This window comes from Tursiops truncatus, chromosome 13 (assembly GCF_011762595.2).
Source record: "Tursiops truncatus isolate mTurTru1 chromosome 13, mTurTru1.mat.Y, whole genome shotgun sequence".
NCBI lineage: Eukaryota > Metazoa > Chordata > Mammalia > Artiodactyla > Delphinidae > Tursiops > Tursiops truncatus.
In genome coordinates this window covers 87,526,183-87,553,390 of record NC_047046.1, presented here as the reverse complement: position 1 = coordinate 87,553,390, position 27,208 = coordinate 87,526,183, and the positions used below count along the sequence as shown (strand labels likewise).

The 27,208-nt window shown below is 41.2% G+C and overlaps 1 protein-coding gene across 15 annotated transcripts in view; it reads right to left on the bottom strand.

Moving 5' to 3' along the window:
• The window catches only part of ATP9B (ATPase phospholipid transporting 9B (putative)), a 216,509-nt gene extending 192,596 nt beyond the window's left edge, over window positions 1-23,913 (bottom strand). For 12 of the 15 annotated variants that reach the window (XR_012325486.1, XR_012325487.1, XR_012325488.1 and 9 more), the window contains exons 1-3: window positions 23,758-23,913; window positions 8,718-8,891; window positions 968-1,118 (exon numbers count right to left, since the gene is read on the bottom strand). Coding sequence is in view for 10 of the 15 variants with exons in the window: in XM_033837856.2 (XP_033693747.1) it covers window positions 968-1,118; window positions 8,718-8,891; window positions 23,758-23,870 (438 nt within the window). In the remaining 5 variants the exon portion in view is untranslated. Of the gene's footprint in view, window positions 1-967; window positions 1,119-8,717; window positions 8,892-23,424; window positions 23,446-23,488; window positions 23,627-23,757 lie in introns of those variants that run through there. The other 3 variants (XM_033837860.2, XM_033837861.2, XM_033837866.2) reach the window with 3 other exon arrangements.
• Window positions 23,914-27,208: the final 3,295 nt, after the last annotated feature.

The following is a 27,208-nucleotide window of genomic DNA, read 5'->3' as shown; positions in this document are numbered from 1 at the left end:
GTCTTTTAATTATGAAGCCATTAGTTTTGTGTGTTTTAATAAAGGAGCATATTAGACATCAAGCATCTGACAACTATTGGACGGATGGGGGGGGTGAGGGCTGATCAATGCCCAATATCAAGTCAGCATGGTTATTTAAATAAAAACATGAAAGATAAAGCAGCCCTCATTTCACATAATCTAGAGGGGTTTTTGCAAAATAGCGTAAGAGCTAACACCTAGAACATATCAAAAACTTTGATACTGGAAACATAAATCAGTCCCAGCTTTCTTTTGCCTTCAGAAAGATAAATAAATCTGTCTATTAAAATAGGGAATGATGCACAAAAAGCAAAAATAATTCCACTAATCTAAATACATATAATCGCAGTTTTATAATTTAAGCCACAAATATCACTGGCAACAAAAAAAAGTAGTAAATATTTAAACTTCAGAATTTAAATTTAGCATAATACCTAATTAAAGGTAACGACTGACATAACAATACAACAAGGCCTGAAATTTACAACGTGAAATAGAAAAGAAATCTATAAATGCTTATAGATACTTTGTTATGGAGTCATGTTTGTGTAAAAAGTCATTTTACTTTCATGTGACAGCCTCGGCAGGCTTTAAACATTAGAGACATTCCACTTTTCCCGCCAAACAAATTCCCAGCCAAACAAAATCTATGACTTATTTTCTGATAATTTTATTTAGCTTTACTTGATTATTTCTACAATAATATCAATGTGATGTTTATCTAGAATTGAAGGCAATAATCAAACTATAAACTTTCTTGAGTTGAACCCTTATCATGTGGCTACTGCAAATGCATATGAATTACTTAACAATTATTTGAAACACCCATGGTTCCAAAGCAAAAGGACTCTGATTTGGATACGACAGAATTAATGAGGGAAAAAAATGAAAACAAAGTTAGCAATCTCTGATATGCAGCCCGTTTTCAAGAATTTAACAATCTTACCCCAGGTATAAAGGTAAATACATTGTATTTCTGATTTTTTATAGAATTTCTGGGATGTTTTTCTTCACACTTTTCCGGATATCCAAGCCACACTGTACGAGCTTTCAATTCTTTCTTTCTTTGACAAATATTTATCAGCCAATCACAGCAACTGCATGAAACAAAAGATACATATTGCGTATGCTTTTTCAAAAGTTTTTGAATTAATTCTATACATCCAGAGCCAATACTGATTGTATTTACCAGACACCAATAGCATATCTACTGTTAATCTGTAAGGGTTTTCTTAAAACAGGTCAGCTATACTAATTTAAATTTGATATGAAGATACTGAAGGAGCTTGAATAAGTGTGCAATGACTCCTAGAACCTCAGGGAAATTATCCTCCCCGTTTAGACCCTCTTACTGGCAAAATAAAACCATTAACATTCTGAAGCAGTCAATGCTTTACATGCTGAGAAAAGAATCGCCATATGTTATGGGTAATTCTCAATACACCACTTGGTGATTCAGTGATAAAGGCTCTCAGACGTCAATTAACTAGGATGTGACCCACCCCCTTGTCTTAAGTAGTCACTTTTTTCCTCCTTTAAGTGATCGCGTTAATATAAAACTAAGACGTATGGCTCAATTCAGTATTTAGAAAGGATACCAATGTTTAATGGACTATTCTAATGGCTTAAAAGCTTGATTGTATTTCCATGTGGCTACCTTCATCTATGCAACGAAGATTTTAATCTAAATCTACCCTGCTCCAACCCTGCTCAGGGTTCCAGGAGCACAAACTCTTCTCCTTCCTGGACATCCAAACCACCATATTTGAATAGAGAGTATAAAGTTTCTAGTGGGATAACTTTTCTTAAAATACTTCAGAAAATGATGAAAAGGTATCAAATTCACCTCTATTAAGCATAAAATAATCCTGAATTTAAAATTCAGTATTAACAATTCAGTTTAATTAAAATTTCCAAAATGCAGAGAAAGACTCCGAGAGGTTTAATAAGGGAAGGGAAGTTATTAAACGTCATCTTCTGAACGTAGCCAAGGCTAGAACTGCAAGCCAGAAGGATAAGGCGGAAATTCCTAACTTCACTTGGGACAAAGCAAGCTCAAGAGTTAACCTGAAATCCTGCAGGATAATGACAGCCTTAGAAGGTGTGACTATAAGATGAGGCTGACCCCTCAGGACTATGTGTCAAATTCACTGCATGTCTTTCTTCCCTTTAACACACTCAGATGTGTTACTTCATAAATCACCCACAGCAGCACCCCGTATGAGAGAATACATTATGTGTTTAAACTGAAATCAGTATATCCCTATTAAGTATCCACCTAGTTCTTGGCTGTGCTCAGAAAACCTTCATCCTGGAAGGACAGGGCTTTGCCCTTTGAAAACTGCCGAGTCCTCCTGGCGTGGGCACAGCTCATCGCCCGCAGGAGTGTCAGGCTCTGCCGTCCTGAGGAGCTACCCCATGGGGGGTCCAGGAACGCCAAATGCATACCAAGCAGATCAGCTCTAAAACATTCTCCGCACCCCGTCTTCTGCTTCAATTGGAGCAAAGAAGACCCAACTCTCCAAGAGCAGAAATTTCTTATCACTGCTTGCCATCACGTTTTAAAAAATAAATCAGAACGGAGAGCATCTCCACGCATAAAGCATACTTTTAAATCCCCAACAGTTATAAATCACAGTATTACTAAACGATTTAAGACTGTCAAAATAAGTATTCCCATCCTTACTGTTTGTTGGTGGGGGAAAGGGGACTGGTCAAGTAGATCTCAGTCAATATTGGTAATATTTTATCTTGTTTATGCTTGTATGAGACAAAAATTAAATAAGGCTTCAAATAAAATATAATAAGCTTCAAACTACTATTTCTCACCTTCCTGTTGCTTTTACAGTAGGACCTGGATTGCCTCCAGCCCAAGCTCCCTCACCAACACCCACACGGAACCAAATTGCCGGACCCGCGCCTCTCCTTGGGGCACCTCCCCGCAGCCGGGAGGGAGGGCGCACACTGCCCACCTCTGTCCAGTTACAACACCAACTCCTCGTCTCAGACCCCCGCAACCACACTCACAGACGACAAACTCCCACACGGTACACAAGGGAAAACCGGAGGCCACAGAGGTCAGTGAGCGATGTACGCACAACAGCTGGGCAGGGCTGACACACAGCCCGGACCTCAGTCCCCACTCAACCCCGTGTTCCTCCTGCCGCGAGGACAACAGGCAGGCCGGCGCCTGCTCATCTTCACAGACGGCCTGTGCTTAGCACAGCACACAGTACGGCAGCCATTCAACAGACGATGGAAATAAATGAAAAACGCATGAGCAGGCCACAGGACTCCATGGGGAAAATGTGGACTTTAAGGTCGTGCTTTTGGAAACAACTCCCAGCAAGTGGCACTGGGGTGGTCCCCTGGTCTAAGTCTTTGTTTCCTCATCCGCAGAAGCGCTGATGAGGTTACAGGTGACACGCTCTGAGCTCCTGGCACAATGCCTGCCACAGGGAAAGCACTCAGAGCTCTGCTGTCACTGTGCTGCCTCTCGCTGTCACATTCAGAATGTCTCCAAACTTATAATACTAATTGGCACAAAAAGTTACTGTCCAATAAAGCATCCATTGGCCACATGTGGCTATTTTAGTGGGAATTAATTAATGTTAAGTAAAATAAAAAGTCCAGTTCCTCAGTCACCCTATCCACCTTTCAAGGACTCAACAGCCACCTTGTCCAGTGGCTACCATATTGGACGTCACAGATCTAGAATATTCTCAGCATCCCAGGGAAGCGCTGGAGCAGGGCTGGTACACACAAAGCACTCTTCAGGCAAGCACGACAGCTAGGACAGCAGTCCTCGTGTGCACACTTCCTTCAGCATTTCAAATACAGCAAAAATCCTCCAGGAATGTATTCAGATATGAATTTTTCTCCTGAAACACATAATTATCTAATCTAATGGTTTAATGTGCAAAAGTCAGACAAGTCTTAAGATGAAACGGAGGATAGCCAAAGCTCAGTGTTTGAAAAAATATAAATAAAACTTAGGAAATGTGGATTTTCCAGAGTTTAGGCTGGTATCGGCATATTCTACAGGCAAAAAGCTCTATAAATGCAAAACCACTGTCTTCATCACATGACACTGTAAACATTCGCTAGAATAAAAACCTCAACATCTACACCACTGTCAGCAGCACATGACACTGTAAACATTCGCTAGAATAAAAACCTCAACATCTACACCACTGTCAGCAGCACATGACACTGTAAACATTCGCTAGAATAAAAACCTCAACATCTACACCACTGTCAGCAGCACATGACACTGTAAACATTCGCTAGAATAAAAACCTCAACATCTACACCACTGTCAGCAGCACATGAAACTAACATCCCATTAACTTTCAAAGCTTCATACTCTAGAAACTAAATTAAATACGAGGGGCTAAAAACACATACTCAACAGTTCAGTTTTTCTCTATAACACTGTATAGAAAAAACTAAGATTCCTAGACTTCCAAAATGTAATTAAATTATTCATAACACTTTGCTACTACTATTACCAAATTAAAATCTTATTATTATTTCTTCATGCAAAGACAGAATCAAGCAGTGGTTAGGGAGCCACTATTAAACCACCCGCTATTCCACAATATTAAATGAATACACAGTCTCGAAGTTTTAAAAGCCTGGGGCTCTGCCAGCATTGCCACTGGATTATGCAGACAGAAAATATGACCAGAAAGAGAAGACAAACCCCCCACATAAAGAAAATACTTGTAACCAAAAAAATACGTGTAAGTAAGCCTTATAGAGCTGTAGAGCTAAGGGAGAAAGTAAAACTATGGGCAATTTTTGAAGGCAAAGTAATGAGAGTAAAACATACTGGTAAATACCGGTAAGTGAGAAGGAGATGCAGAGGAGTCCCTGGAAGAAAGAAACCAGAAGCTTTACCCAGGAACATTTCTATGCGCACTGCACGTTTCCTCAGTTACTCTGTATTCAGAAGACACTTTCCCATTTATATGTAAATCGCCTCACACTGTCGAGGCAAATTGAAACTAAATCCAATAGTGTACAAACTATACTTTTTTCTTAAAACATTTTAGGATTCGTAAGTTTTTGCAAATGCCTCTACAATCAAGGTAGTACTCCAATACTCAATAAAGCACATCTTTATATGCCAAGATCCTGTCTTGTAAAATTTTAAGGGGCCATAATTAAATAACTTCCAAAATTTAGAAAGCCTCCTTCCCAAATAAATAAATAAATAAATAATTATATCCAACAGGTACCTTTGGTTACCAAGCCAAAAGCAACACAGCACTCATGTCCTCTCAAGAGATCAGCATTTTCCCATGCTTCTGCACTCCAAACGTGTTGCCGATTAACTGAAAGTGTAGAGGCCATTTAGGACCGGGAACAATCCTAGCATTTGATACCCCCCTTCATATGGAAATGCCATTCAAGGGTTCCACTTTCATGGGGACAAAGTGATTTTTGATAGCAAGTGAAATGTAAACCTCGTGAGAAAGGCATTACTGTCCCCCAGAACTACATACCGGTGTGCATCACGGTAACCCACGTGGAGGACACCCAAAGGTTTAGAAGACAGATTACAGAAAAAGTTTTTCCAGAGTCAAATTTTTCAGAGTTGGAATTTTTGCCAAATAATAAAAATGAGAAGGCAGGTCTTAAGCCATGAAGAAATTAAAGCCTACTCAATCCCAGAAGAAGAATAATTTAAAAATAAACCTGACTACTCACAGAATCTACAAATAAAAATACAATGAAATATCTGCAACTCATTAATATCATTTGCTATCTATCTTTACTACAATATTCACTGACGTTTTCTTCTGCAATTAAACTAAGTAATTTTATATATCTTCTACTCTTTGATCCTTCGCCTAATAACCTTAATAACACTGACTTTTATAATGCCTGGTATTTAGAAAATAAAAAGGTTAGCAAATATTCAAAACTGGAAATTTATAATAAAGAAAATAAGACCCATCTAAGTTGCTAACTGTACAGTTTGTTCTGTAAGGTGCAGTTTTAATTTCCATAACAATTTCCTGGTGTAGTGGATGCACACTGAACACGAAGTGTGGCCATGTCTCAGGTCACTCTCGTCCACATGGAAAGAGACACTCGTGAGTGAAGCCACCACGATGGTTCGGTCAGCTCTGCCCACATGATCACCATTCACTAAGATAAAGACTATATATACATGTCGAGTATATATTACTGAGCTGTTTTAATATCCCCAAAACATGTTAGCTTTTGCCACTAACACCTAGATTTTCAAATATATTCTTAATATCTTCCTTAAGAAAAGGAATATTACAAATGAAATCAAAAACTTGGCTATGTTCCATTTGGTAAAAACAAAATCCTGTAAAAGACCAAAAATAATTAATTCAACAAGGCACTCGGCCTTCAACAATGTCCACAGTTCTTGGCAACCGTTTCACTGGTATGGATAAGTATCACTTCCAACACATGGCCTGCCCTCTTGAAGTCCACACCATGCGCACGAGACTATGACCTTAAAGTTTCAGGTCCATCAGTACCCACTCCCACGTCCCCAGTTTCTAGCAACTCTGTCATGCAGGGATCCTCCGTGCACAGTAGGTAAGATTCTCAGCCTTCTCAGTCCCACTGATCTTCACGTCAGGTTCCCTTTAGGAGGGTGAGACCAGGCACTTATCTGCTTGAAGAGTGCAAATCAGGACCTATCGCATTTGGGGCACACCTCCTCGTCCTAGCACTTTTCCCAGTCCGCGGAGCAAAGAGCAAGGAAAGGCTTTGGCGAGTCAAGTCAGACTCTGGCTCAACTTCGGGCTTGGCCCTTAGCTATCAGGAGAGGGCCTCTTCTAGTTCTCGGCTGTAAACAGCAGTGAGAATGCTCATCTCAAACAGCACCACTGGGTCTGATCCCACTCTTCCTTCCACCCCACACTAATGGAAAACACACACCACACATCCATCAAACTGCAATTGCGGCACCGCCCAAAGCTCCTCTGCCGCAGCCGTCTCTTCAACTCACAACACTGGCCACCATTCCCACCGTAACTGCCCACACCCTCGCTTCCACAGCTGGTTCTGTAATGGCTCACGTTTCTCCTTGATGGACAAACAGTAATAAAATTATGCTGGGTTCAATACAGATGTGTGATTACTGATGATCTCTACCAAGGCAGGACCAATTTTGTCATTTTTTTAGTCCTCATGTGTATCCCAGACACCTCCTCACTTAAATGAACTAATGTTCCCAACTGAGGTTAAGATAAAAGTCATCCTCTCCAACACTATTTCACACTTGCTCCCCTATTTTTTCTGCTGCCTAAGAAAAGGATTATTAGCCTTCCTTTCCAACACTGTCCTTTTCCCCAAAGGGTCCCTTTCCTTCTTCCTTCACAGACCTCTACCACACTGCTGCCATTTTAGGAATGTCATCCTTCCGGGTGGTTTCCACTATCACTACAGTAACAACAACTCTCAAACCTACATGTCTAGATCCTGCTTCTGGATCTGACAGAACTATCTGTCTTAGACCAATCCAGTACATGACAGAGTTACATAAGGTATCACCTCACACCAGTCAGAATGGCCACCATTAAAAAGTCTACAAATGATAAATGTTGGAGTGGGTGTGGAGAAAAAGGAACCCTCCTACACTGTTGGTGAGAATGTAAATTGGTACAGCCAATTTACAACTCCAACTATGGAGAATGGTATGGAGGTTCCTGAAAAAACTAAAAGTAGAGTTACCACGTGATCCAGCAATCCCACTCCCGGGCATATATCCGGAGAAAACCATAAATCAAAAAGGTACATGCACCCCAATGTTCACTGCAGCATTATTTACAATAACCCAGACCTGGAAGCAACCTAAATGCCCATCGACAGAGGAATGGATAAAGAACATGTGGTACAGATATACAATGGAATATTACTCAGCCATAAAAAAGAAACGAAATAATGCCATTTGCAGCAACATGGATGTACCTAGAGATTATCATATTAAGTGAAGCGAGTCCGTCAGAGAAAAGATAAATATCATGTGATATTGCTTATATGTAGAAAGTAAAAAATGACACAAATGAACTTATTTACAAAACAGAAACAGACATAGAAAAAAAACTTACGGTTACCAATGGGGATAGCAGGGAGGGCAGGGTGGGGGGGTAGATTAGGAGTCTGGGATTAACGTATACACACTACTATATACAAAATAGATAAACAACAAGGACCAACTGTATAGCACAGGGAACTATATTCAATATCTTGTAATAACGTACAATAGAAAAGAATCTGAAAAAATATATATATACGTATAACTGAAAAAATAAAGGGACTTGAGCATCCACTGATTTGGGTCTCAGAACCAATCCTCCACAGATACCAAGGGACGCCTCTATAGTCACAGACGGAACAGAAAGGAACACAGTTTATAAATGTCAGTACAGTGACCAGAATTAATTCTACCATGCAGTAATTACAAAATCACTAATTTTCTCCATCTTTTAAACATTAAAACATCTCACAAAAAAGTGAATTTGGCTTTCTGTCCCTTTGGGATTAGCACTGTTTGGTTTTGACTAAGGTTATTAATACTCTCCATGATGTCATTTAGAGAGTGGCTTCTTTAGTTTGATATAGAAACAAATGTGTTTAGAAGCTAAGCTTATAAATAACTGTGTAACCTTGGTGTGTAGGTTTGGCAGCAATGGAGAACAAACCTGGTACAGAGGAACTTCCATCCTCCACAGACAAACCACTCTAGGCCTCTCTTTCTTCGCAGGATCCTAGCTCGTGGTAATTTGTGGTAATCACTTTCATCATTCTCAAAGCCTTCTTCAGACATCATTAATGGCATTTCATCCAAATGGGCAGACTCATCTTCCAGCTGGTACCTGGATAAAGGAAAGAACAGAGCACTGAGGCAGGCCAAGCAGTCTTCTGTATATGATACGGGTCTGGCTTAGGGCAAGAGCTGGCCCAATTCTACTAATCACACTTTTCTTTTTCCCTCGTACTAAGCTGTCTTCAGGGGAAGCAAAGCATTACAAATAACACTGCACAGTAATGCTACTTTCCTTTGCAAAAAACTTAACCAAGGTAAGCAGGAAAGGAAAGGTTGTCCAAGGAAGCTGTCGTTACCATGCCGTGAGCGGAACCCTCCAAGCAGCCTTCCATGTGTAGCTGTTGTATCTACATAAAAGACCATTCTCTTGATGTTTCTGTATGCTTGAAATAACTTATAATGAGCAACTGGGGAGACTATACTCAAGGGAAAAAAATTTAAGACTAGAATAGATGTCCACTCTCCATTACTTCTATCTACAGCTTCTCCATCTTTTCTCCTGCCACTGCCTCTGAGACCTGTGGTCACCTGGACACTTGTCGTTTTCTCCATCATTACTATCTTCTTTCTCTAGATCTCCTGTCACTCTCGAGAGCCAACGCTTTGGAGATGAAGGCCTACGGAAGGGCGGACGATGACGGGTGCTACTCCAGAGAATCGAGAATATCCAACAGCACTAGCAGAACTTCCATTCTGCTCTGAACTTTAGTAAAATGCATCTCCTACAGTCTATAACAAGCTTTGTATCTGCAGTTAGCTATCTTTTTAGAATCCTTCAGGGAAGTGTGTGTGTGCACGTGTGTGTGGCCTGTGCACGGGTGGGTGGGTGCCTGGGTGTGCCAGTGCACATGTGAGTGTGTGGCAACGGTGCCATGTACCACTCTGCCTACCAGGATTCTGTGAAAAGGTCAGCAGGCAAGATTCCCAAAGCCTGTCTTCATGAGACTTTATTCTTAAAATAAGGGCCTAGCTGTCAAGAACCCAAGCCCAAATGGAATTCAGTGATGGAAAAAAGTCCTTGGACGTGAAGGCCAATGTCAACCTCCCACGTAAGTTTCTCTACCGTCTTCTCAACATTTGGTAACTAAAAAATAGTCCAGCGAAAGGATTTACCAGGTTACTCAGTTATCCCCTACAGGGAAGACATTTATAACTCCCCATTAAAAAATATTTCAGTGAATATATCTGTGCATAGCACTTCTCCCATATTTTAGATGAATTCTTTCAGAGATTCCCAGGACTAGAATTGTTATGTAAAGTCATAAGCTGTAAAACACTCGATACATATTGCCAAACTGCAAATTTAAACTCCCACCAATATGAGAGCTATGAGAGATACCAAAAACACGAGAAGCAGTTTACCTCAGCCTTATCAGACTGGGGCGGGTACATTTACTCATTTAAGGGAAGGAGAGCACCTTGGTGTCACACGGGCCCTACACCACCAATGAGCTATGGCCGAGGCTGCTCCCCTCTCGTACGGAAAATTCAATTTAGCTGGACGCAGTTCAGAAGATAAGGGGCAGCAGGGGTGGCCCGTGCAGACGTAAGATCAGGGCCTCTTGCGAGCCCAGAAAGGCAGAAGGAACTTGGCAGTGGAGGCCCTTGCAAATCACAGGAAAGACAACCATTTCAGGTGAGAGGCAAACATGAGATTCGCTCTGCACTCTGGCTGCCCTGGAGAACTGGTCGAGGCAGAGCTGGAGCCAATTAGGAGGCCGCTGCAAGAGTCCAGGACAGAGACAGACAGTGCTTGAACAAAGGAGCTGGAGGAAACAGGAGAGAAGTGGGTAGATTCGGGGCATTTAAGAGCTAGAGCACACAGACAGGTGATGTTTGACTGTGAACTCAGAGGACACAAGAGCCTAAGGATGACCGGCCTGTACGGGAAGGACGGCAGTGCCGCTCAGTAGGACAGAAAACACTAGCAGAAGCAGGCTTCTGGCAGCAGAGGGAGAATCTTGAGTCTGCTTTTATTCATTTTCAGTCTGCGGTCTCTGAAATACAACGCAGGCAGCTGCTATAAACGGAGTTGGCCTGCCAAGGGCAGGCAGGAGCTGGGAGGTCACCAGCTCCTCTTTCCTTAGGAACCTGGCCCACTCCGCCCACCACCCAGGAAGGGCTGCTGTGTAGCTGCCTGGGACCCTCAAACCCTCCTGTGGTTGGTCGGGGACAGGCGGCCAACCAAGCTAAGCCACAGCTGTCCAGGAAAATTCTGCGACTGGAGCTGAGAAAAAGGCGGCAGTCTCTCTCGATAACTAAAGCTACTATCTCCTGTGATAGGAGCTGTTGGAGGTCTATGCCAGTACGTAGAGTAAGAAACCAGAAAACCAGTCTTCTGAAAGAGAAGAACGAATCAGACAGATACGTGTAAAATGAAAAAATGTTTCATGTTTCTTGTTTCATGTTTCAAGATTAAAATGTTTCATGTTTAATCTTTCATGGAAGATTAAATACATAATCTACTTTCAATATGCAAAATATTGCTTTTTTTAAAAAGCGTCAATCTGCAAGAACAGAAAACAAAAGAGGAGATAACAAAATGTAAGAAGCTGGGGAAGCAGATGTGTGGATGGTAAACAACTAAGCAGAACCATGAAAATGGAGTCTGAAGCCAGCAGTGAAGAATCCAGAGAAGCAAGGGACTGGAACCTCAGGACCCTAGCAGGGCTGAAGACCGGCAGCGCTGGGTGCCTCTGGGAGCGCTCTGAAGGGACGCTGAAATAAGAACCGACTGAAAGCTCTGAAAGAAACATCTGGATCCTTACACTGCAGCCCCCCTCCCACCCAACTAGGCAACCAGCCCTCCCCTCCTCTGGGGAAGGGAGGCTGTGCTGAAAACAGAAGACTCAGTGAAGGAGCCACCAACCTGTCCCTCCCACTACCCTGCTGATTACTAATGCACTGTTGAAGGGACAATGCTGCTGATCTAAAGGAGAGGAAACCAGCACTGAACAGTTACTGAGAGCTCAGACTCTCAGGCAGTAATCTAGGCACGTCACGTATATTCATTTAATTCCCATGTTTAGACAATTAACACAGAAAACCATACTATAAGAAAGAACAAAAACTCAAATGTCCATAGACAAACGCGGACCATACATACAATGGGATATCTATCATTCAGCCATGAAAAGGAAGAAAATTGATACAAGCTACAACGAGAACCTTTTGGACATTATGCTCAGTGAAATAAGCCGGACACGAGAAGACAAACACTGAATGACTCCACTTACATGAGGTCCCAAGAGCAGTCAACTCCAGAGACAGAAGGAAGACAGGTGAGCGGGCAGTGGGGGACGGTGGAAGTCAGTGTCTAAGGGGCACAGAGTTTCAGTTTGGGAAGATGGAAGTTCTGTGGGTAGATGGCGGTGGTGGTTACACAACAACGGTAACGCACTTAACGCCATTTACTGTGCACTTAAAAACGGTTAAGATGGTATTTCTTATGTTACGCATACTTTACCACAATTCTTTAAAAAAGAACAGATTCTGTACTTATTGTTGATGACACCCTGCTCCCCCGCAGCCAAGTAACCACAGGAAGACGGATATCCCCTCATCACTACCCACACCCCCAGCGCGCGAGCTAATTCCTGCAACACGGCTTTCCCTGCACTGAGCACGGGGCCCTTTCTCCTCGTGCTCCTGCTGGCTGCCACAGTCAGTGTGCTGCACCCTTACGCACGGGGCAAGTTTACTCAAGAGATCCATCATTTGGGGAACAGGCTTGTCAATCAGACAATAAACCAGAATGAAAAAGAACTCCTGCAGGCGTCTTAGACGAAGGAGCCCGGGAAAATGGACGGCTAAAGTTTACTGAGTCCTTACTATGGCCAGGCACTCTGGAGGTCTGTATGCTGCATCATCAAAGAAGAAAACTTTAAAGCAAATGAGAAAATGGGGGAAAATATGCAGCACGTGACAGAAAAAATGATTCTTTATAAGTAGTTCTCACAAATCAATAAAAATCAATAAAAAAGCAAACACTTTGAATGACACATGAACAAAGACAATTCACAAAGGAAGAAATACAGCTATACTTAGAAAATTACACTCCACCACATTAGGACCTTACGACAAACACCTGAGCGTCTACTACATGCTAGCGCTGTCCCTGCGGGTACAGAAGCAAAGAGGCACACGAAGCCCTTGCTCATACACAGCTTAGGTACTAACAGGACAAAAACAAGACGTAAACTATTTTCAAAGGGGAAAGTGCTAGGAAGACAATAAAGGGGATGATGAGACCAGAAGTGACAGGAGGGGTCTTCCTCAGATTGTCCAGGAGCCTGAGTCTCAAGAAGCGACACCTGGATGAAAAGCAGCCAAGCACACCAAGGTCTAGGAAGACCTAGAAGGGGCTGCAGAGCCTGGAGGGCTGCAGGAGGGGAGACAGCCAGCGTGCCTGGAGGGAGCGAGCCGGGCGGAGCTGCGGCAAATGCAGCTGCAGACGCAGCGGGGCAAGCCCCACAGACTGGAAGGCCAAAAGGAAGAGCGTAATGCGAATTCAAAGTGGAAGGAGGGGAAGGCAGTGGAAGGCGGGGAAGGCAGTGGAAGGCTTTAAGCCTGGGAACAATTTTTGTTTTCAAAAAGGACGCTTAAAACATGCAAATTAAAACAACTGAAAAAATAATTCTTAACATTTGGCATGGACAACAGTCTCGGATAACCAGGGACTCTTATTGCTGGTAAGAATGTGAACAACTTTTGGGAGACTAATTTGTGAAGATGCATCGAAAGCCTTTTTTTTTTTTTTTTTTGGTAATGCAATTAAACTTTAACGCACAGGTTCTATTATCTCATAAAATTAAAAATATATACAAGATATATCTACAAAGATAATGATCACCGTGCTGTGCACCCCAAAAGCCTGGAAAAACCTCATTATCAATGATCAGAGTTGCTTTTAATACATGATGGAATACCATATCATCACTAAAAGCAAGAGAGCAGAAGACCTCTAGCTGAAAGCATATGTCAGGAGAAGTAGCAGTCACTATTTTCACCTCTCTTTTGAACACCTTACTCCACTGATCAAAGGGATACTCGTTTTAATCTCTCCATGTAATCTTCTACAAACAACTGCAATTACTACTGATACCATCACCGAACATCCCTACAGCAAGTGACCTATCATCTGAGATGGTTCAGGCAAAAAATTACATAAAATCTAAAACAGAACTAATATTTTTCCTCTCAAAAATTCCTTTTTTCTTACTTCTGTGTAGATTACTTCTTTTAAAACAGTCAACTAGAAAATGAATATTTATACAAAATGCAATTAAAATTCAAAAAACACTTAAATATATTATAACATAGTATACAAAATGAGATTTTTAGTCTTTTTCATTAAGCTCTTTTAGCCGTTGTGTTGTTTTTTAGCAAAAGTCACAATCTTATCAAGTTTAATGCTAGAAAAGCAGTACAATGAGTCTGAAAGATAATGAATATAAGCAACATCATGTTTAGTAACCTCAACTTCAGAAATGGAGACTTTGAACTGGCAAGCAATTTATTCCACTTCCAAAGCAATTTTCCTATTGTATTGAAAATTTTACCTCAGTATTTAAAAACAATAAGATGATGAATAATGGATTTTTCAGAGACAGGATAAGCAGAGAATATTAAGTGTCTTTGTTGCCTGGTGTCATACACACTTAATTGGTTTGTCACTCAAGAAAGATCAACGTTTCCAGCAATTAAGTATAATTCTGGAAACATATTTTTAAAATGAGTAACAACAATGTGAACAAAGACGACAGAATGGATGATACTGAACCCAAGAGTACCGCCACGGTAAGAACTGAAGACAGCTATCTTAGCTGCTGCCAAAGGTTTAAAAAAATTAGGAACTTTCAACAAAACATTCAAGTACTGGAAGACGAATAATTTACATATATCTAAGTAAAAGTAGGTCAATACAATAACTATCTTAAACTCACATTTTTATCTTAAGTATCCAACAGCCTTATTGTTTCCACTTTGATGAGAAACATTTCTGAGAGTCAACTGATATTAAAGGGAGAAAAACATTTAAAATATGCCTAATGCTTAAACCTTCTTTAAGAAAAATAAACACTCCCTCTTTGCCTACATGTAAGTAACGCAGAAAAACAAAGCGACAAAATGCTATAGAGAAATGTGCATATTTTCTTCATCAATAGAGCTTCCAAGTTCAACTGTGTCACTGATGAGTCATTAATGAGCAGCAAAACTGTATGAACTTCTGAAAAATTGGAACTCCTTCCTTCCTACAGCAGCAGAGGAGATGAACAAGGGAATAGTTTAAAAAAAAAAAAAAATTTAAAGGAACAGCACCAGAGCAGCATGCCTTGACATCAGCAGCAAAAACAAGCAACAGGGACAAGGGTCAGGCAGTCCCTCGAGCTGAGGCCCCCGGCCACACACTGTTTATGCAGTAACCTTGGAGTTACTGACTCCTCTTACACAATGTTCTGTAAGAGATGAGAATACCACCTTCTCAAATAAGAAATTACACTAATGCTATACATAAATGGAGACAAACTTCTGAATCAGAGTTAATGGTGCGATATCTAATATATGTAAATGTCAGTCTAGAAATTTACAGATGAGCAGGCCAGTTAGCCCAGGACACACACTCCAGTTGCCCAGAATGTGCTATCCCAATCACCAACTCTATCTTCATGCTGACACTGTCGGTTTAGAAAATTAAGTGAGACATTTCCATGCTGGCAAGTGTGAAGAATGTCGCAAACGTGTGCGAACTACAGCCCCCGTAAAGGAAATTAATTCTATAAATTTTAAGACTATGTCTCTGATTCCAAGGAATCCTGGGCCTGGGTACTTGGATAAATGCTATCTTACTAATCATTCTGTACTTTAAAAAAGCTTTCAATTGCAAACCATCACAGCAAAGGAAAAGTTTCATCTTTACAAATTGTAAAATATTTTTTTATCATCATGATAATTGTAAAATTTTTAAGATTCAGAGAAAATTGTATGTAGACACTCAATGAGAAAACTAACACTAAAAAAAAATTGTGTTGCCTCTACTAAGAAACGTACTAATATTTTAGAGATAATCAGACAACAGGCATCTGTTCTCAGCATGAGTCTCTTTTTAAAAGAGACTGATAAAACAGAAGACTTAAATAAGGTCCACAGCCCCATAGCATAACACCAAAATGTCCAGGATACAAGCAAAAATCACTCATTACACCAAAAACCAAAAAACCTCAAATTGAATGAGAAAAGAGAATCAAGAGATGTTAACATCAAAATGATGCAGATGTTGCAATTATCTGACAAGGGTTTTAAAACATTCATCATAAAAATGTTTCAACAGGCAATACAAACATGTTGAAGCATATGCAAAAGAATAGAACGACTCAGCAAAGAAACAGCTAATATAAATTAGTATCAACCGGAAATTTTGAAACGAGAAAAAAAAATAGCAGAGACTTAAAAACTGAATGGACAGGCTCAGCAGCACAATGCAGGAGACAGAGGAAAAATCAATGAACTTGAAGACAGAACAACAGAAATCACCCAATCTGAACAGAAAACAGACTTAAAACAAATGAACAGAACTCATGACCACATGGGACTAAAAGAAAAGATCTCACAAGGTGTCACTAGAGTAACAGAAGAAGAGAAAAAAGAAGGTCCCAAACATAAGTATTCAAACAAAGGCTGAAAACTATTTGACAAAAGATTCAAGAAACTAAGTGAAACAGTATAAACTCAAAGAAATCTACGCTAAGGCCCATAATAATCAAACTACTGAAAACTAAAGACAGAGTTTGAAAGTAGTGAGAAATGATATCTTACCTACAAAGGAAAAATCATTCAAATGACATCAGATTTCTCATCAAGAATCATGCAGGCCAAAAAGAAGTGACATAACATTTTTCAAGTGCTCGACCCCAAATTGTATATCTCGTGAAAATATCCTTTAGGAATGAAGGGGAAATAAGACATCCTCAGATGAAGTAAAACTAAAAGATTTGTTTCCAGCAGACCTACCCTCAAAGTATAGCTAAGGAATTCTTAAAGCAGAACAGAAACAATGAAATAAAGAATTTCGGTACATCAGGAAATAAAAGAACAACAGAAATAGCAAAAATATGGGTCAGTATAACAGACCATCCTTCTCCTCTCGAGTTTTCTAAATTATGTTTGAGAGATGAAGCAAAAATTATAACACTGTCTGATGTGCAATTCTAATTGTATGTAAGGGAAATATTTAAGTACTTTTACATATGTAAAATTTACATATAATTTTACAAGACACAAGCATACCTCAGAGTTATTGTGGGTTCGGTTCCAGACCACTGCAATGAAGCAAATATGGCAATAAAGTGAGTCACATGAATTTTTGGTCTTCTGGTGCCTATAAAAGTTACGTTTACAATGTACTGTAGTCTATTAACTGTGCAACAGCAATATGTGTAAAAAAAAAAATACGTGTCTTAATTGAAAAATACTTTATTACTTAAAAATGCTAACCATCATCTAACAATGCAGCGTTGCCACAAACCTTCAATTTGTAAAAAACACAATAATGCAAAGCACAATAAAACAAGGTATGCCGATAATTACATTTCTAATAGGGGAGAATAAAAGGATGTATGGTAAGAATTATACGCTTTACTCAAATTGATAAAATATCAACACAAGTATACTGTGATGAGTTATGTATGTATAATATAATATCTAGAACTGCTAAATAGTATTTATACAAAGAGAAGATCCAACATAAAACACCATAAGTAAACCAAAATGGAATTCTAAAAAGTGTTCAAAGTAACCCACAAGAAATCAGGAAAAAGAAAACAGAGAAACAAAAAACACAGAAAACAAAAAGTAAAATGGCAGATGTAAGCACTAACTAACCATCACTACAATGAATGTAAATGTTCTAAATACATCAACTCTAAGACACAGATCGGCAGAGTGGATAAAAAATATAAACCAACCATACACACACTAAAAGAAACTCACTTGAAATATAAGTAGGTTGAATTTAAAAGGATGGAAAATTATACGCCAGGCCAACATAAATCAAAAGAAAGCAGGGCTTCCCTGGTGGTGCAGTGGTTGAGAGTCCGCCTGCCGATGCAGGGGACGAGGGTTCGTGCCCCGGCCCGGGAAGATCCCACATGCCGCGGAGCGGCTGGGCCCGTGAGCCATGGCTGCTGAGCCTGTGCATCCGGAGCCTGTGCTCCTCAACGGGAGAGGCCACAGCAGTGAGAGGCCCGCGTACCGCAAAAAAAAAAAAAAAAAAAGTAAACTTCAGAGCAATAAAATTACTAGAGACAGACAGGGAAATTACATAAGGATAAAAGTGTCAGGCCCTCAAGAACACAAAGCAATCCCAAACGCAAATGCACCGAACAACAGACCTGCAAAATATGTGAAGCAAAAACTGAAAAAACTGAAAGGAGAAATAGACAAGTCCATGATTACACTCAAGAGACTTCAACTACCCACCCTCAACGACCCATACAACAACTAGACAGTAAACCAGGAAGGAGAGAAGAACTCAACACCATTAACTAACAAGATCTAATCACATTTCAGAACATTTCACCCAACAACAGCACCATACACTTCCTTTTCAAGAGCCCCAGGAATTCTTACTGACGCAGACCATATCCTCAGTCACAAACTGCACCAAATTTAGAATAATTGAAATCACACAAAGTGTGTTCTTTGATCACAAAGGAATCACACTAGATATTAGTAACAGGAAGATAACAGTAAATTTTCCAAACACACTTCTAAATAATCCATGGGTCAAAGAGGATGTCTCAGAGAAAATCAAAATACCAGAATTTGTTGGACACAGATAAGTCAGTACCAAGAGGGAAATTTACAGCACTAAACATTTATACTAAAAAGAAGTCTCTAATCAATAATCCAAGCTCTCACCTTAAGAAATGAGAGGAAGAGAAAAATAAACCTAATGTAAGCAAAGGAAGGAAAAAATAAAGAGCAGAAATTAATGAAGTTGAAAAAAAGAAAACGATAGAAAAAATAAGTAAAATAAAGATGGATCTTTGAAAAGATCAAACCTCTAGCAGGAATGACCAACAAATAGAAGTGAAGGCACAAACCACCAACACCTGAATGAAACAACATCAAAAGGGAAATACGGGACTACTACAAACAACTCTACACACATAAATACGGCAACTTACCTGAAACAAACCAATTGGTCATGGGGCACAAACTATCAAAACTCACCAAATAGGAAATAGGTCATTTGAATAGCTCAATAACTATTAAAGAAACTGAATTTTAAATTAAAACACCCTAAAAAGAAATCGCCACGTCCAGATGGTTTCACTGGAAAATAGCAAATATTTAAAGAAGTAACACCAACTTTACACAATGTCTTCCAGAAAGTAAAAGAGAAGGGAACATTTCCCTACGCATCTCGTGGGGCCAGGTAACAGGGGTAAAATCTGACCATCACTGCCACTCTATTCATGGAATTTAAAGTCTAATGAGAAGAGAAGCAGTTATAGTCAAGTGCAATCTGTGGTATGAGGGGAAACAGAGTCCTACAGGAGCCTGGCAGGAGCATCCCATTTTATCCTGGCTGGGGTTGAGATCAAGGAAGCCTTTAGAAATAGTCATTTCAGATGCTGACAAAGTCAGGAATAACGCCACTGAAATAACGGAGATGTGTAAGTGCCAGAAGAAACAGCTAGAAGAGTCCAAAGTAACTGCCTGTGGGATGAGAGGCTGGGATAAGGGAGAATGAAGATGAGGGGTGAGGGCCACAGTATCTTATCATAAGCCTTTTACCACCAACTAACTTTTTAAACTATTCGTAAATGTTACCATGATAAAATACAACCAAAGCCGAACTTCACAAAATAATGCAGAAGCACACCTTCCAGTCACAATCCATTTCTCCCTGCTCCTCTCACCTAAGTACAACTATAAACCTTGGAAATAAAGCAAGAGCCAACCACAGGAGAGCTCTGGAAGGTGGGAAGAAGGCAGCAGTGAGAGGAAGAGAGCTGGGCTGATCTGGGATGCAGAACTGGAGGAACACAGTGGCAGGACATCTCACATGCCCCCACCGGACAAAAGGAAGGACACAGGCTCGGCATTGCCTAACTCCCAACCTAGCAAGAAAAGGCAGCCCAGGAAGGCCATTACTCCCCTGGCAGAACAAGAGTCCACCACCACCAGCAAGGTAAGATTGACAAGTAGCCATGGGAATTGGCATCCTTCCCCACGGGCCTGAGACTCCCCTATCCCACCCAGGGACACGAGGGCATCCAGGTGGCACCAGGTAGGGTCCCTGCCACAACAAGAGGCTAGAGGCCTCAGGAAGCCTCCGTGTCCCCATGAGCCTGAGGCACCCCTCTCTCAGCAGGCTGGGGGGCGGCCAGCAGCACCAACAAGTGCAACCCCGCGACTGAAGCAGCTAGCTCAGGAAATGGCTTCTCTCCATGGCCTCTCCTCTTCCCCAAGATGCCAGAGCAGCCAGGGGCACCAGAAAAAAGGATTTGGGCACAGAAAGCCTCCTGGCCACAGTGGTGCTGAGTCTCCTCTCCTACCAAGACACACCAGGAAAGTCAGGGGGCACATATGGAGGGGGCACGTCCACAGCCACTTCCCAGCCAACACAGCCTCACCATCCACATGGGATGACACAACCACCTCCACCAAAAGACACTGGGCCTAGGGGAATCCCTTCTTTTCCTCAGCAGCATAAGTAGAGACAAGTAAGAGCTCCAGTAGCACCACATAAACCAAGCACACCAAAAATCACAACCCTGAGAATTAAACTGTCACTGGAACCACAGCCGACAAAGGTAGGCCAGGACCTACGTGCTAAATCTAAACAGGGTGATCATCTGCTAAAATAAAAGATATAAACAGGGCCCACATTCTCCCAATAGATGAAATATCCAGGAAACAATCAAAAACCATCCATCATACAAAGAACCAAAACACTGACAGTGGGAATTAGAAAAGACAATCAAGTGACACCAAAACTAAGATGAACTCAGATACTGGAATTATGTAACAAGCATTTCAAGCACCGAACATAAGTATGCTTCAACAATCAATTTCAAATTCTCTTGAAACAAAGAAATTATAAAACTTAAAAATAAAATAGTAGAAACAAAACCCCACTGGATGGGATCTATAGTAGAGTGAAAATGACAGAGAACAGAATTAGGGAACTTGAGAACAAGTAAATAGAACTTACGCAGTCTGAACAACACAGAGAAAAGAAACTGCGAAATAAAAGAGCCTAAAGGAATTACGTAAAACTAACAAAAGATCCAGCATTTGTATCACTGGAGTCCAGAAAGAAGAGGAGAAAGGGGTGGAAATGAAAGAGGACTTGAAGAAATAATGGCTAAAAACTCCCTAAATTTGGGGAAACAAAATACAACAGAATCAAGAAGCTCAGTGACTACCAAACAAGTTAAACCCAAAGAAATCATACCAACATACATCAAAACGTGAAAGCAGCCAGACATAAATGATGAGTTACCTATAGGGAACACCAACTGGAATGACAGTGGACTTCTAAGCAGAAACTATGAAGGCTGGAAGGAAGTGGAACAAGAGTTTCCAAGTACTAAGAAAAGAAGTGACCAGGAATTCTACATCCAATAAAACTATCTTTCAGGAATAAAGGAGAAATAAAGACCTTCTAAGACGAAATCTCAAGACGGGCTATAGGCAGGTCTTGAAATAGAAAGGAAATGAAAAAAGAGAGAATCCTGGAACATCAGGAAGGAAGAACAAAAAAGAGCAAAAATATCGGTACATACAATAATCTATCCTTATCATCACAAGTTTTATAAACCATATTTGATGATTTAAACAAAAAGTATAACACCATCTGATACTCAGGACATGATATTTAAATTGCAGGGGGGAAAAGGGAGGTAAAGGAACCAAAATGAAGTTTCCACAAATCACTCCACATAGTAAAATACTGATACCAATACACTATGGTGATAAGTCACATACATATACTGTAATACCCAGAGCAAACACTATAAAAACTATACAAAGACCTACACCAAAAAACACTGTAGCGATATCAAAAGAGCGTTCAAGTAAAAGGAAAGTAAGAAGAGAAACAGAAGAATGAGAATCCAAAGAAACAGAAAACAGATTAATAAAGTGGCACACTTAAACTCTAATGTATCGGGGACTTCCTTGCTTCCTTGGCGGTCCAGTGGTTAAGACTTTGCCTTCCAATGCGGGGGGTATGGGCTCGATCTCTGGTCAGGAGCCAAGATCCCACATGCCTCAGGGCCAAAAAACCAAAACATAAAATAGAAGCAATATTGTAACAAATTCAATACAGACATCAAAAAAAAAAAAAAATCTTAATAAAAAACTCTAATGTATCAATAATTACCTGAAATGTAATGGCCTAAACATACCAATCAAAAGACAGAGATTGACGGATTGAATAATGGAGAAACATGACCCAACAGAAACTCACTTCAAATTCAACAACTTAGATAGGTTGAATGCTAACACCATGCAAACATTTATCCACAAAAAGCAGATGTGGCTACACCAGTCTACTAAAGTAGACTCCAGAGTAAAAAAAATTTCCAGAGACAAAAAGAGAAATACTACCTGACAATAAAAGAAGTATCCACCCTGAAGACACAGAGATCCTAAACGTGTATTTACCAAATGACTGAGCCTTAAAATATATAAGGCAAAAACTCACAGATGTGAACTGTGATGGAAACCGACTGTGAAATAGGTGGCACGTTTTCAAATAATATCTCCTAAAATCAACCACTTAGAAGATTACCTATGCAATTACTCTTCCAGGTAATATCAGGGAAGAAAGGAAACGATACTTCACTTCAGGGCCAAACACTAAAAATGGGCACCTTACTAACTTCTCCTGTAACCCTCAACAATTCTATGAGGAAAAATACTGCCCCCCCCCCCCCACTTTACAGCAGAGGAAATTAGGGCCTATGGTTACCTAAGATCAAACAGCTAGCTAATACGGAAATGAACCAAGATTAATCCAGCTCTGTAGCATCATAATATGTACTGTTCTGACTACATGTTACAGCCTCTCAAATAGCCCAAACCAAAAACTATTCTAAAATTGGAATCCTGAAGCAACTGGATATTGAAACCCGTACTTTTTCACTCTATGTACTAAAGACTGATTGCTTCTACAATTGCCCAGGAATAAAATTTTAACAACTCTGAAAAGCATTATCTCCCCTTCCTATAAGTTTCTTTTTCTAACCACGCTATCATTTATAAGTGTAGTATTCTTCGCTTTGGGTAAGAAATAAGTTACGAACTAAAACCAACTAGGGTATGAGACTTCCATTTTAAATCAAAGGTCTGCACTGTTTAATTCTACCTCTTACTAACTGTAACAATTTAACCTTTCTGAATCTCCGTTTCCCATTCTTAAGAGCAAAAATTCTTGTCAACACAAAGTACTTTGTATGTACACGTTCAAGTAAAACGTGCACTTAGTAAACAAACTGAAATGTCTTCACTTGCTCTTTACACTTGTGAAAGTGATTCCCAACAAGATTTGTATTTCTAAAACTAACTGGAAGTTGTATCTGCCATCTTCGCGATTTCTCTGGTGACACAGTACAGGTCTCGGAAACTAACAACTTGCGTGATCGGTGCCGTGCGACCTGCGGTGCCAGTGCTACTTGAGGGAGCAGCCCCCCGAACCAGAGGCTCTTCCTCCTCTGCGCTCAGCCCGGCGCCGGGGCACACCAGGGTCGTGGCAGCGCCCGGGCACCTCCCGGACCGTGGACGCCCTCCCCGGGTCAGGCGCACCCGCGGGGCTCCGGAGCCGGCCGCCCTGGGCGTACCCCACCGGGCCGGGCGGGGAGGGGCGCCTGGGCGGAACGGTGGGGCGGCACCGTCGTTACCTGCTGGACCGCTCGGCCCCCGGCCCGGGCCCCGCCGCGCTGTAGGCCGCACGTTTGCAGCTGGCCGCGGCCGCCGCGCTGCGCACCGGGTACAGAGGGATCTGTTCCGCCATGTTCTGGCCGCCACCTTCCCGCCCCTCCCCGATCCCCCTCAGTTCGTCGCCTTTCCCCGCCTTCTCCTCTCAGCTCCGACCCCGCTGAGGCTCCGCCCGCGCGCCCTGCCCCTTCACCGTGCGTCGAGGCCTGATGGCGTCACCACGTGTCGGGGCCCGATGACAACGCCGTCAGCGACGGTGCGGTGCGGGAGGCGGAGGCACCCGAGGCCCCGCCCCCCGCGCGTCGGGGCCAGTGACGTCACCTGCGGCGAGGGCGCGAGCGGGAGGCGGTGGCGTTCGGAGGCCCGGCTCCTCGCGCGTCGGCCACCGGTGACGTCACCGCGCGGCGAGGGCAAGAGCGGCGGCCGAGGGATACCGGGCTGGGCCGGGTGCGTGCGCGCATGCGCCGCTGGCCGGACTGTGCTGAGCGCGCATGAGCCGCAGCGCTTTCTAGGAAGAAGTGCCGGTGTGCCCTGCCCGTGGGGACTTCCCTGAGAGCCCGGTGCGGGGCACCGAGGGCCTTGCCGCCCAGCCCTGGTACCCCATTGCACCGGAGCCCGACCCACCTCCTTAGCGCAGTGCGCAACCTGGACGCCGCGCGGGGCTGACCGGCCTTCCCTCCTCCGTTCGGCGGCGCCCCAGCTCGCGGTCCCTGCAGGTCCCCCCTATGGTGAATGAAGCTGGTGGCCAGTGCCTGTTGCTACAATAGCATGTGGGCCTTGAGTGTCCGGCTAGATCACCACTCTCAACAGCTGACAACGCTGAAGGATATACTTTACTGTCCTATAGGCTGTTAGCCAGTTTTGTGTATAACCCAGCAGTCTTACCCTAACATTCCTATGTTAAATCGCCTCTAAATACCTCGGTCCTGCAATACTCTTTGAGCTGATCTCAATATCTGACTCACTGTATCTTCCCTCTTAATAAGTTGAATAAAATTTTTGGCCCATCTTTATTATGTATCTTCACGAGAGTTGTTTTACCTCTCGAAAATTATACTTTAGCAAAAAGGCAAATTTTCAAATATTGGAAAAGAGCTTCCTTATGTATTTTTAAAAACGGATGACTGGGTATCGAATCATGGAATTTAAATGCCATTCAATACATTTGAAAGAGTGATGTCACAGTTCTGTTTTTTAAATGTAAATACTAAATGCCAAAAATGCATCAGTTGTAACTATTTACACTTATAATTAAAACTTTGAACTATCAGTACAAAATGTGTGAAGGAATACATCTACAAAATTCTAGGGAGTCAATGAACAAAAAAGAAGTTCAAAGACTGCTATCGTAATGCAGTTTTTTAAAAAAAAAAACTACCATAAAATATGAATCTTGTAAAAATCTGCCTTTAAATATATCTTTTATAAGCCAATTTTAGCATTTATGATTTCTTCCTGATACTTTCTTTGCTTTGCTCTCATGGAACTCTCCCTCTAGAGAAATGCATTCTTTCTCTCTACAGGTTACCTAGGGGATGGAAGATGGGAAGTTAAACAAAATTAATCTTCACTCCCACCCCCTCTAACATATATCTGGATTCGGAAGATCCCAGCGTGGACCAAAACACAAGATTTCCAACATCATGTTTCATTCCTTGAATAGAAATATATTTTAAAGAGGAAATATTAAGTACCCTCCAGATTTATGATGCCTTGATTTCTTATAAAGGAGAAAAATGTAACTCCAACAGAATAAGGTTTTTATTCAATTCACCACACAATGCTCTCACATTAATTATAGCTAGTTCATAATTTAAAATGAATGTATTTTTGTGCAGTCATTTATTCTAGCTTCTCATATTCTGAAGGAAGAATTTAAGTCAACCACAAAAATGTGTGTGTAAGCATGTGTGTGTGCATGTGTGTGAGTGGGTGCATGTATATGTGGCATTTATTCCGCACCCGCAACTTCAGCCATACCTTAGAAAACCGATAACTTGAAAAAGAACTCCTGGCTGTTTAGGATCCAGCTGAAGTATGTTTAGATCAATGTATTTACAGGGTCCATAGTTTCCTTTAAACCACTCATTCAATTACTGCTTTGTAATGAACCATAGGTGTTTCAACTATTCTATCAAAATGGGAAAAAATGCAATTAATAGCTTCTCATGGAGAGTTTCAAAGGGTTAGCTAAAGAATAAATAAACTGGAAACAAGCTTTACTCTGTGGAGTCTCGTTACAGTTGGTTGGGATTTGGAATCAATAAGGCTGTTCAGTATCAACAGCTTTGTGGCTGACAAGGTCTTTCTACCTTTCATTTCAATGCTTGAGAATCTTTCTAGGCACAGTACCATAGTCTCAATAATGATAAGAAGTGGAACAACCCAATCAAAAAAATAGAAGATCTAAATAGACATTTCTCCAAAGAAGACATACAGATGGCCAAAAGTCACATCGAAAGATGCTCAAAATTGCTAATTATTAGAGAAATGCAAATCAAAACTACAATGATATACCACCTCACAGGGGTCAGAATGGCCGTCATTAGAAAGTCTACAAAAGACAAATGCTGAAGAGGGTGTGGAGAAAAGGGAACCCTCCTACACTGTTGGTGGGAACGTAATTGTTCAGCTAATATGGAGAACGGTATGGAGGTTCCTTAAAAAACTAAAACTAGAGCTACCGTATGATCCTGCAATCACACTCCTGGGCAGATATCTGGAGAAAACCATAATTTGGAAAGATATATACACCCCAATGTTCATTACAGCATTATTTACAATAGCCAAGACATGGAAGCAACCTAAATGTCCATTGACAGATGAATGGATAAAGATGTGGTGTGTATATATATATACATAAACACACACACACAATAGAATATTACTCAGCCATAAAAAGGAATAAAATAGTGCCATTGGCAGCAACATGGATGGACCTAGAGATTATCATACTAAGTGAAGTAAGCCAGACAAAGACAAACATCATATGATATAGCTTATATGTGGAATCTAAAAAAAACATACAAATGAATTTATTTCCAAAACAGAAAGAGAGTCACAGACATAGAAAACAAACTTATGATCACCAAAGGGGAAAGGGGAAAGGGGGGGAGAGATAAATTAGGAAGTTGGGATTAACATATACATACTACTATACTGTATATAAAATAGATAACTAACAAGGACCTACTGTATAGCACAGGGGACTATACTCAATATACATAAAACTGTACTACTGGGCTGTACACCTGAAACTAACATGATATTGTAAATCAACTATACTTCAGTAACAGATAATAGTAATAATGACAGAAGTAGAAAGTCTAAAAGTGGCTCTAGAGGAAGTTTATTCTTTTGCTGAAGTTTCATTTTTGTCTCTACCACTTCAAGCAGGTGAAGCTAATCACTTCA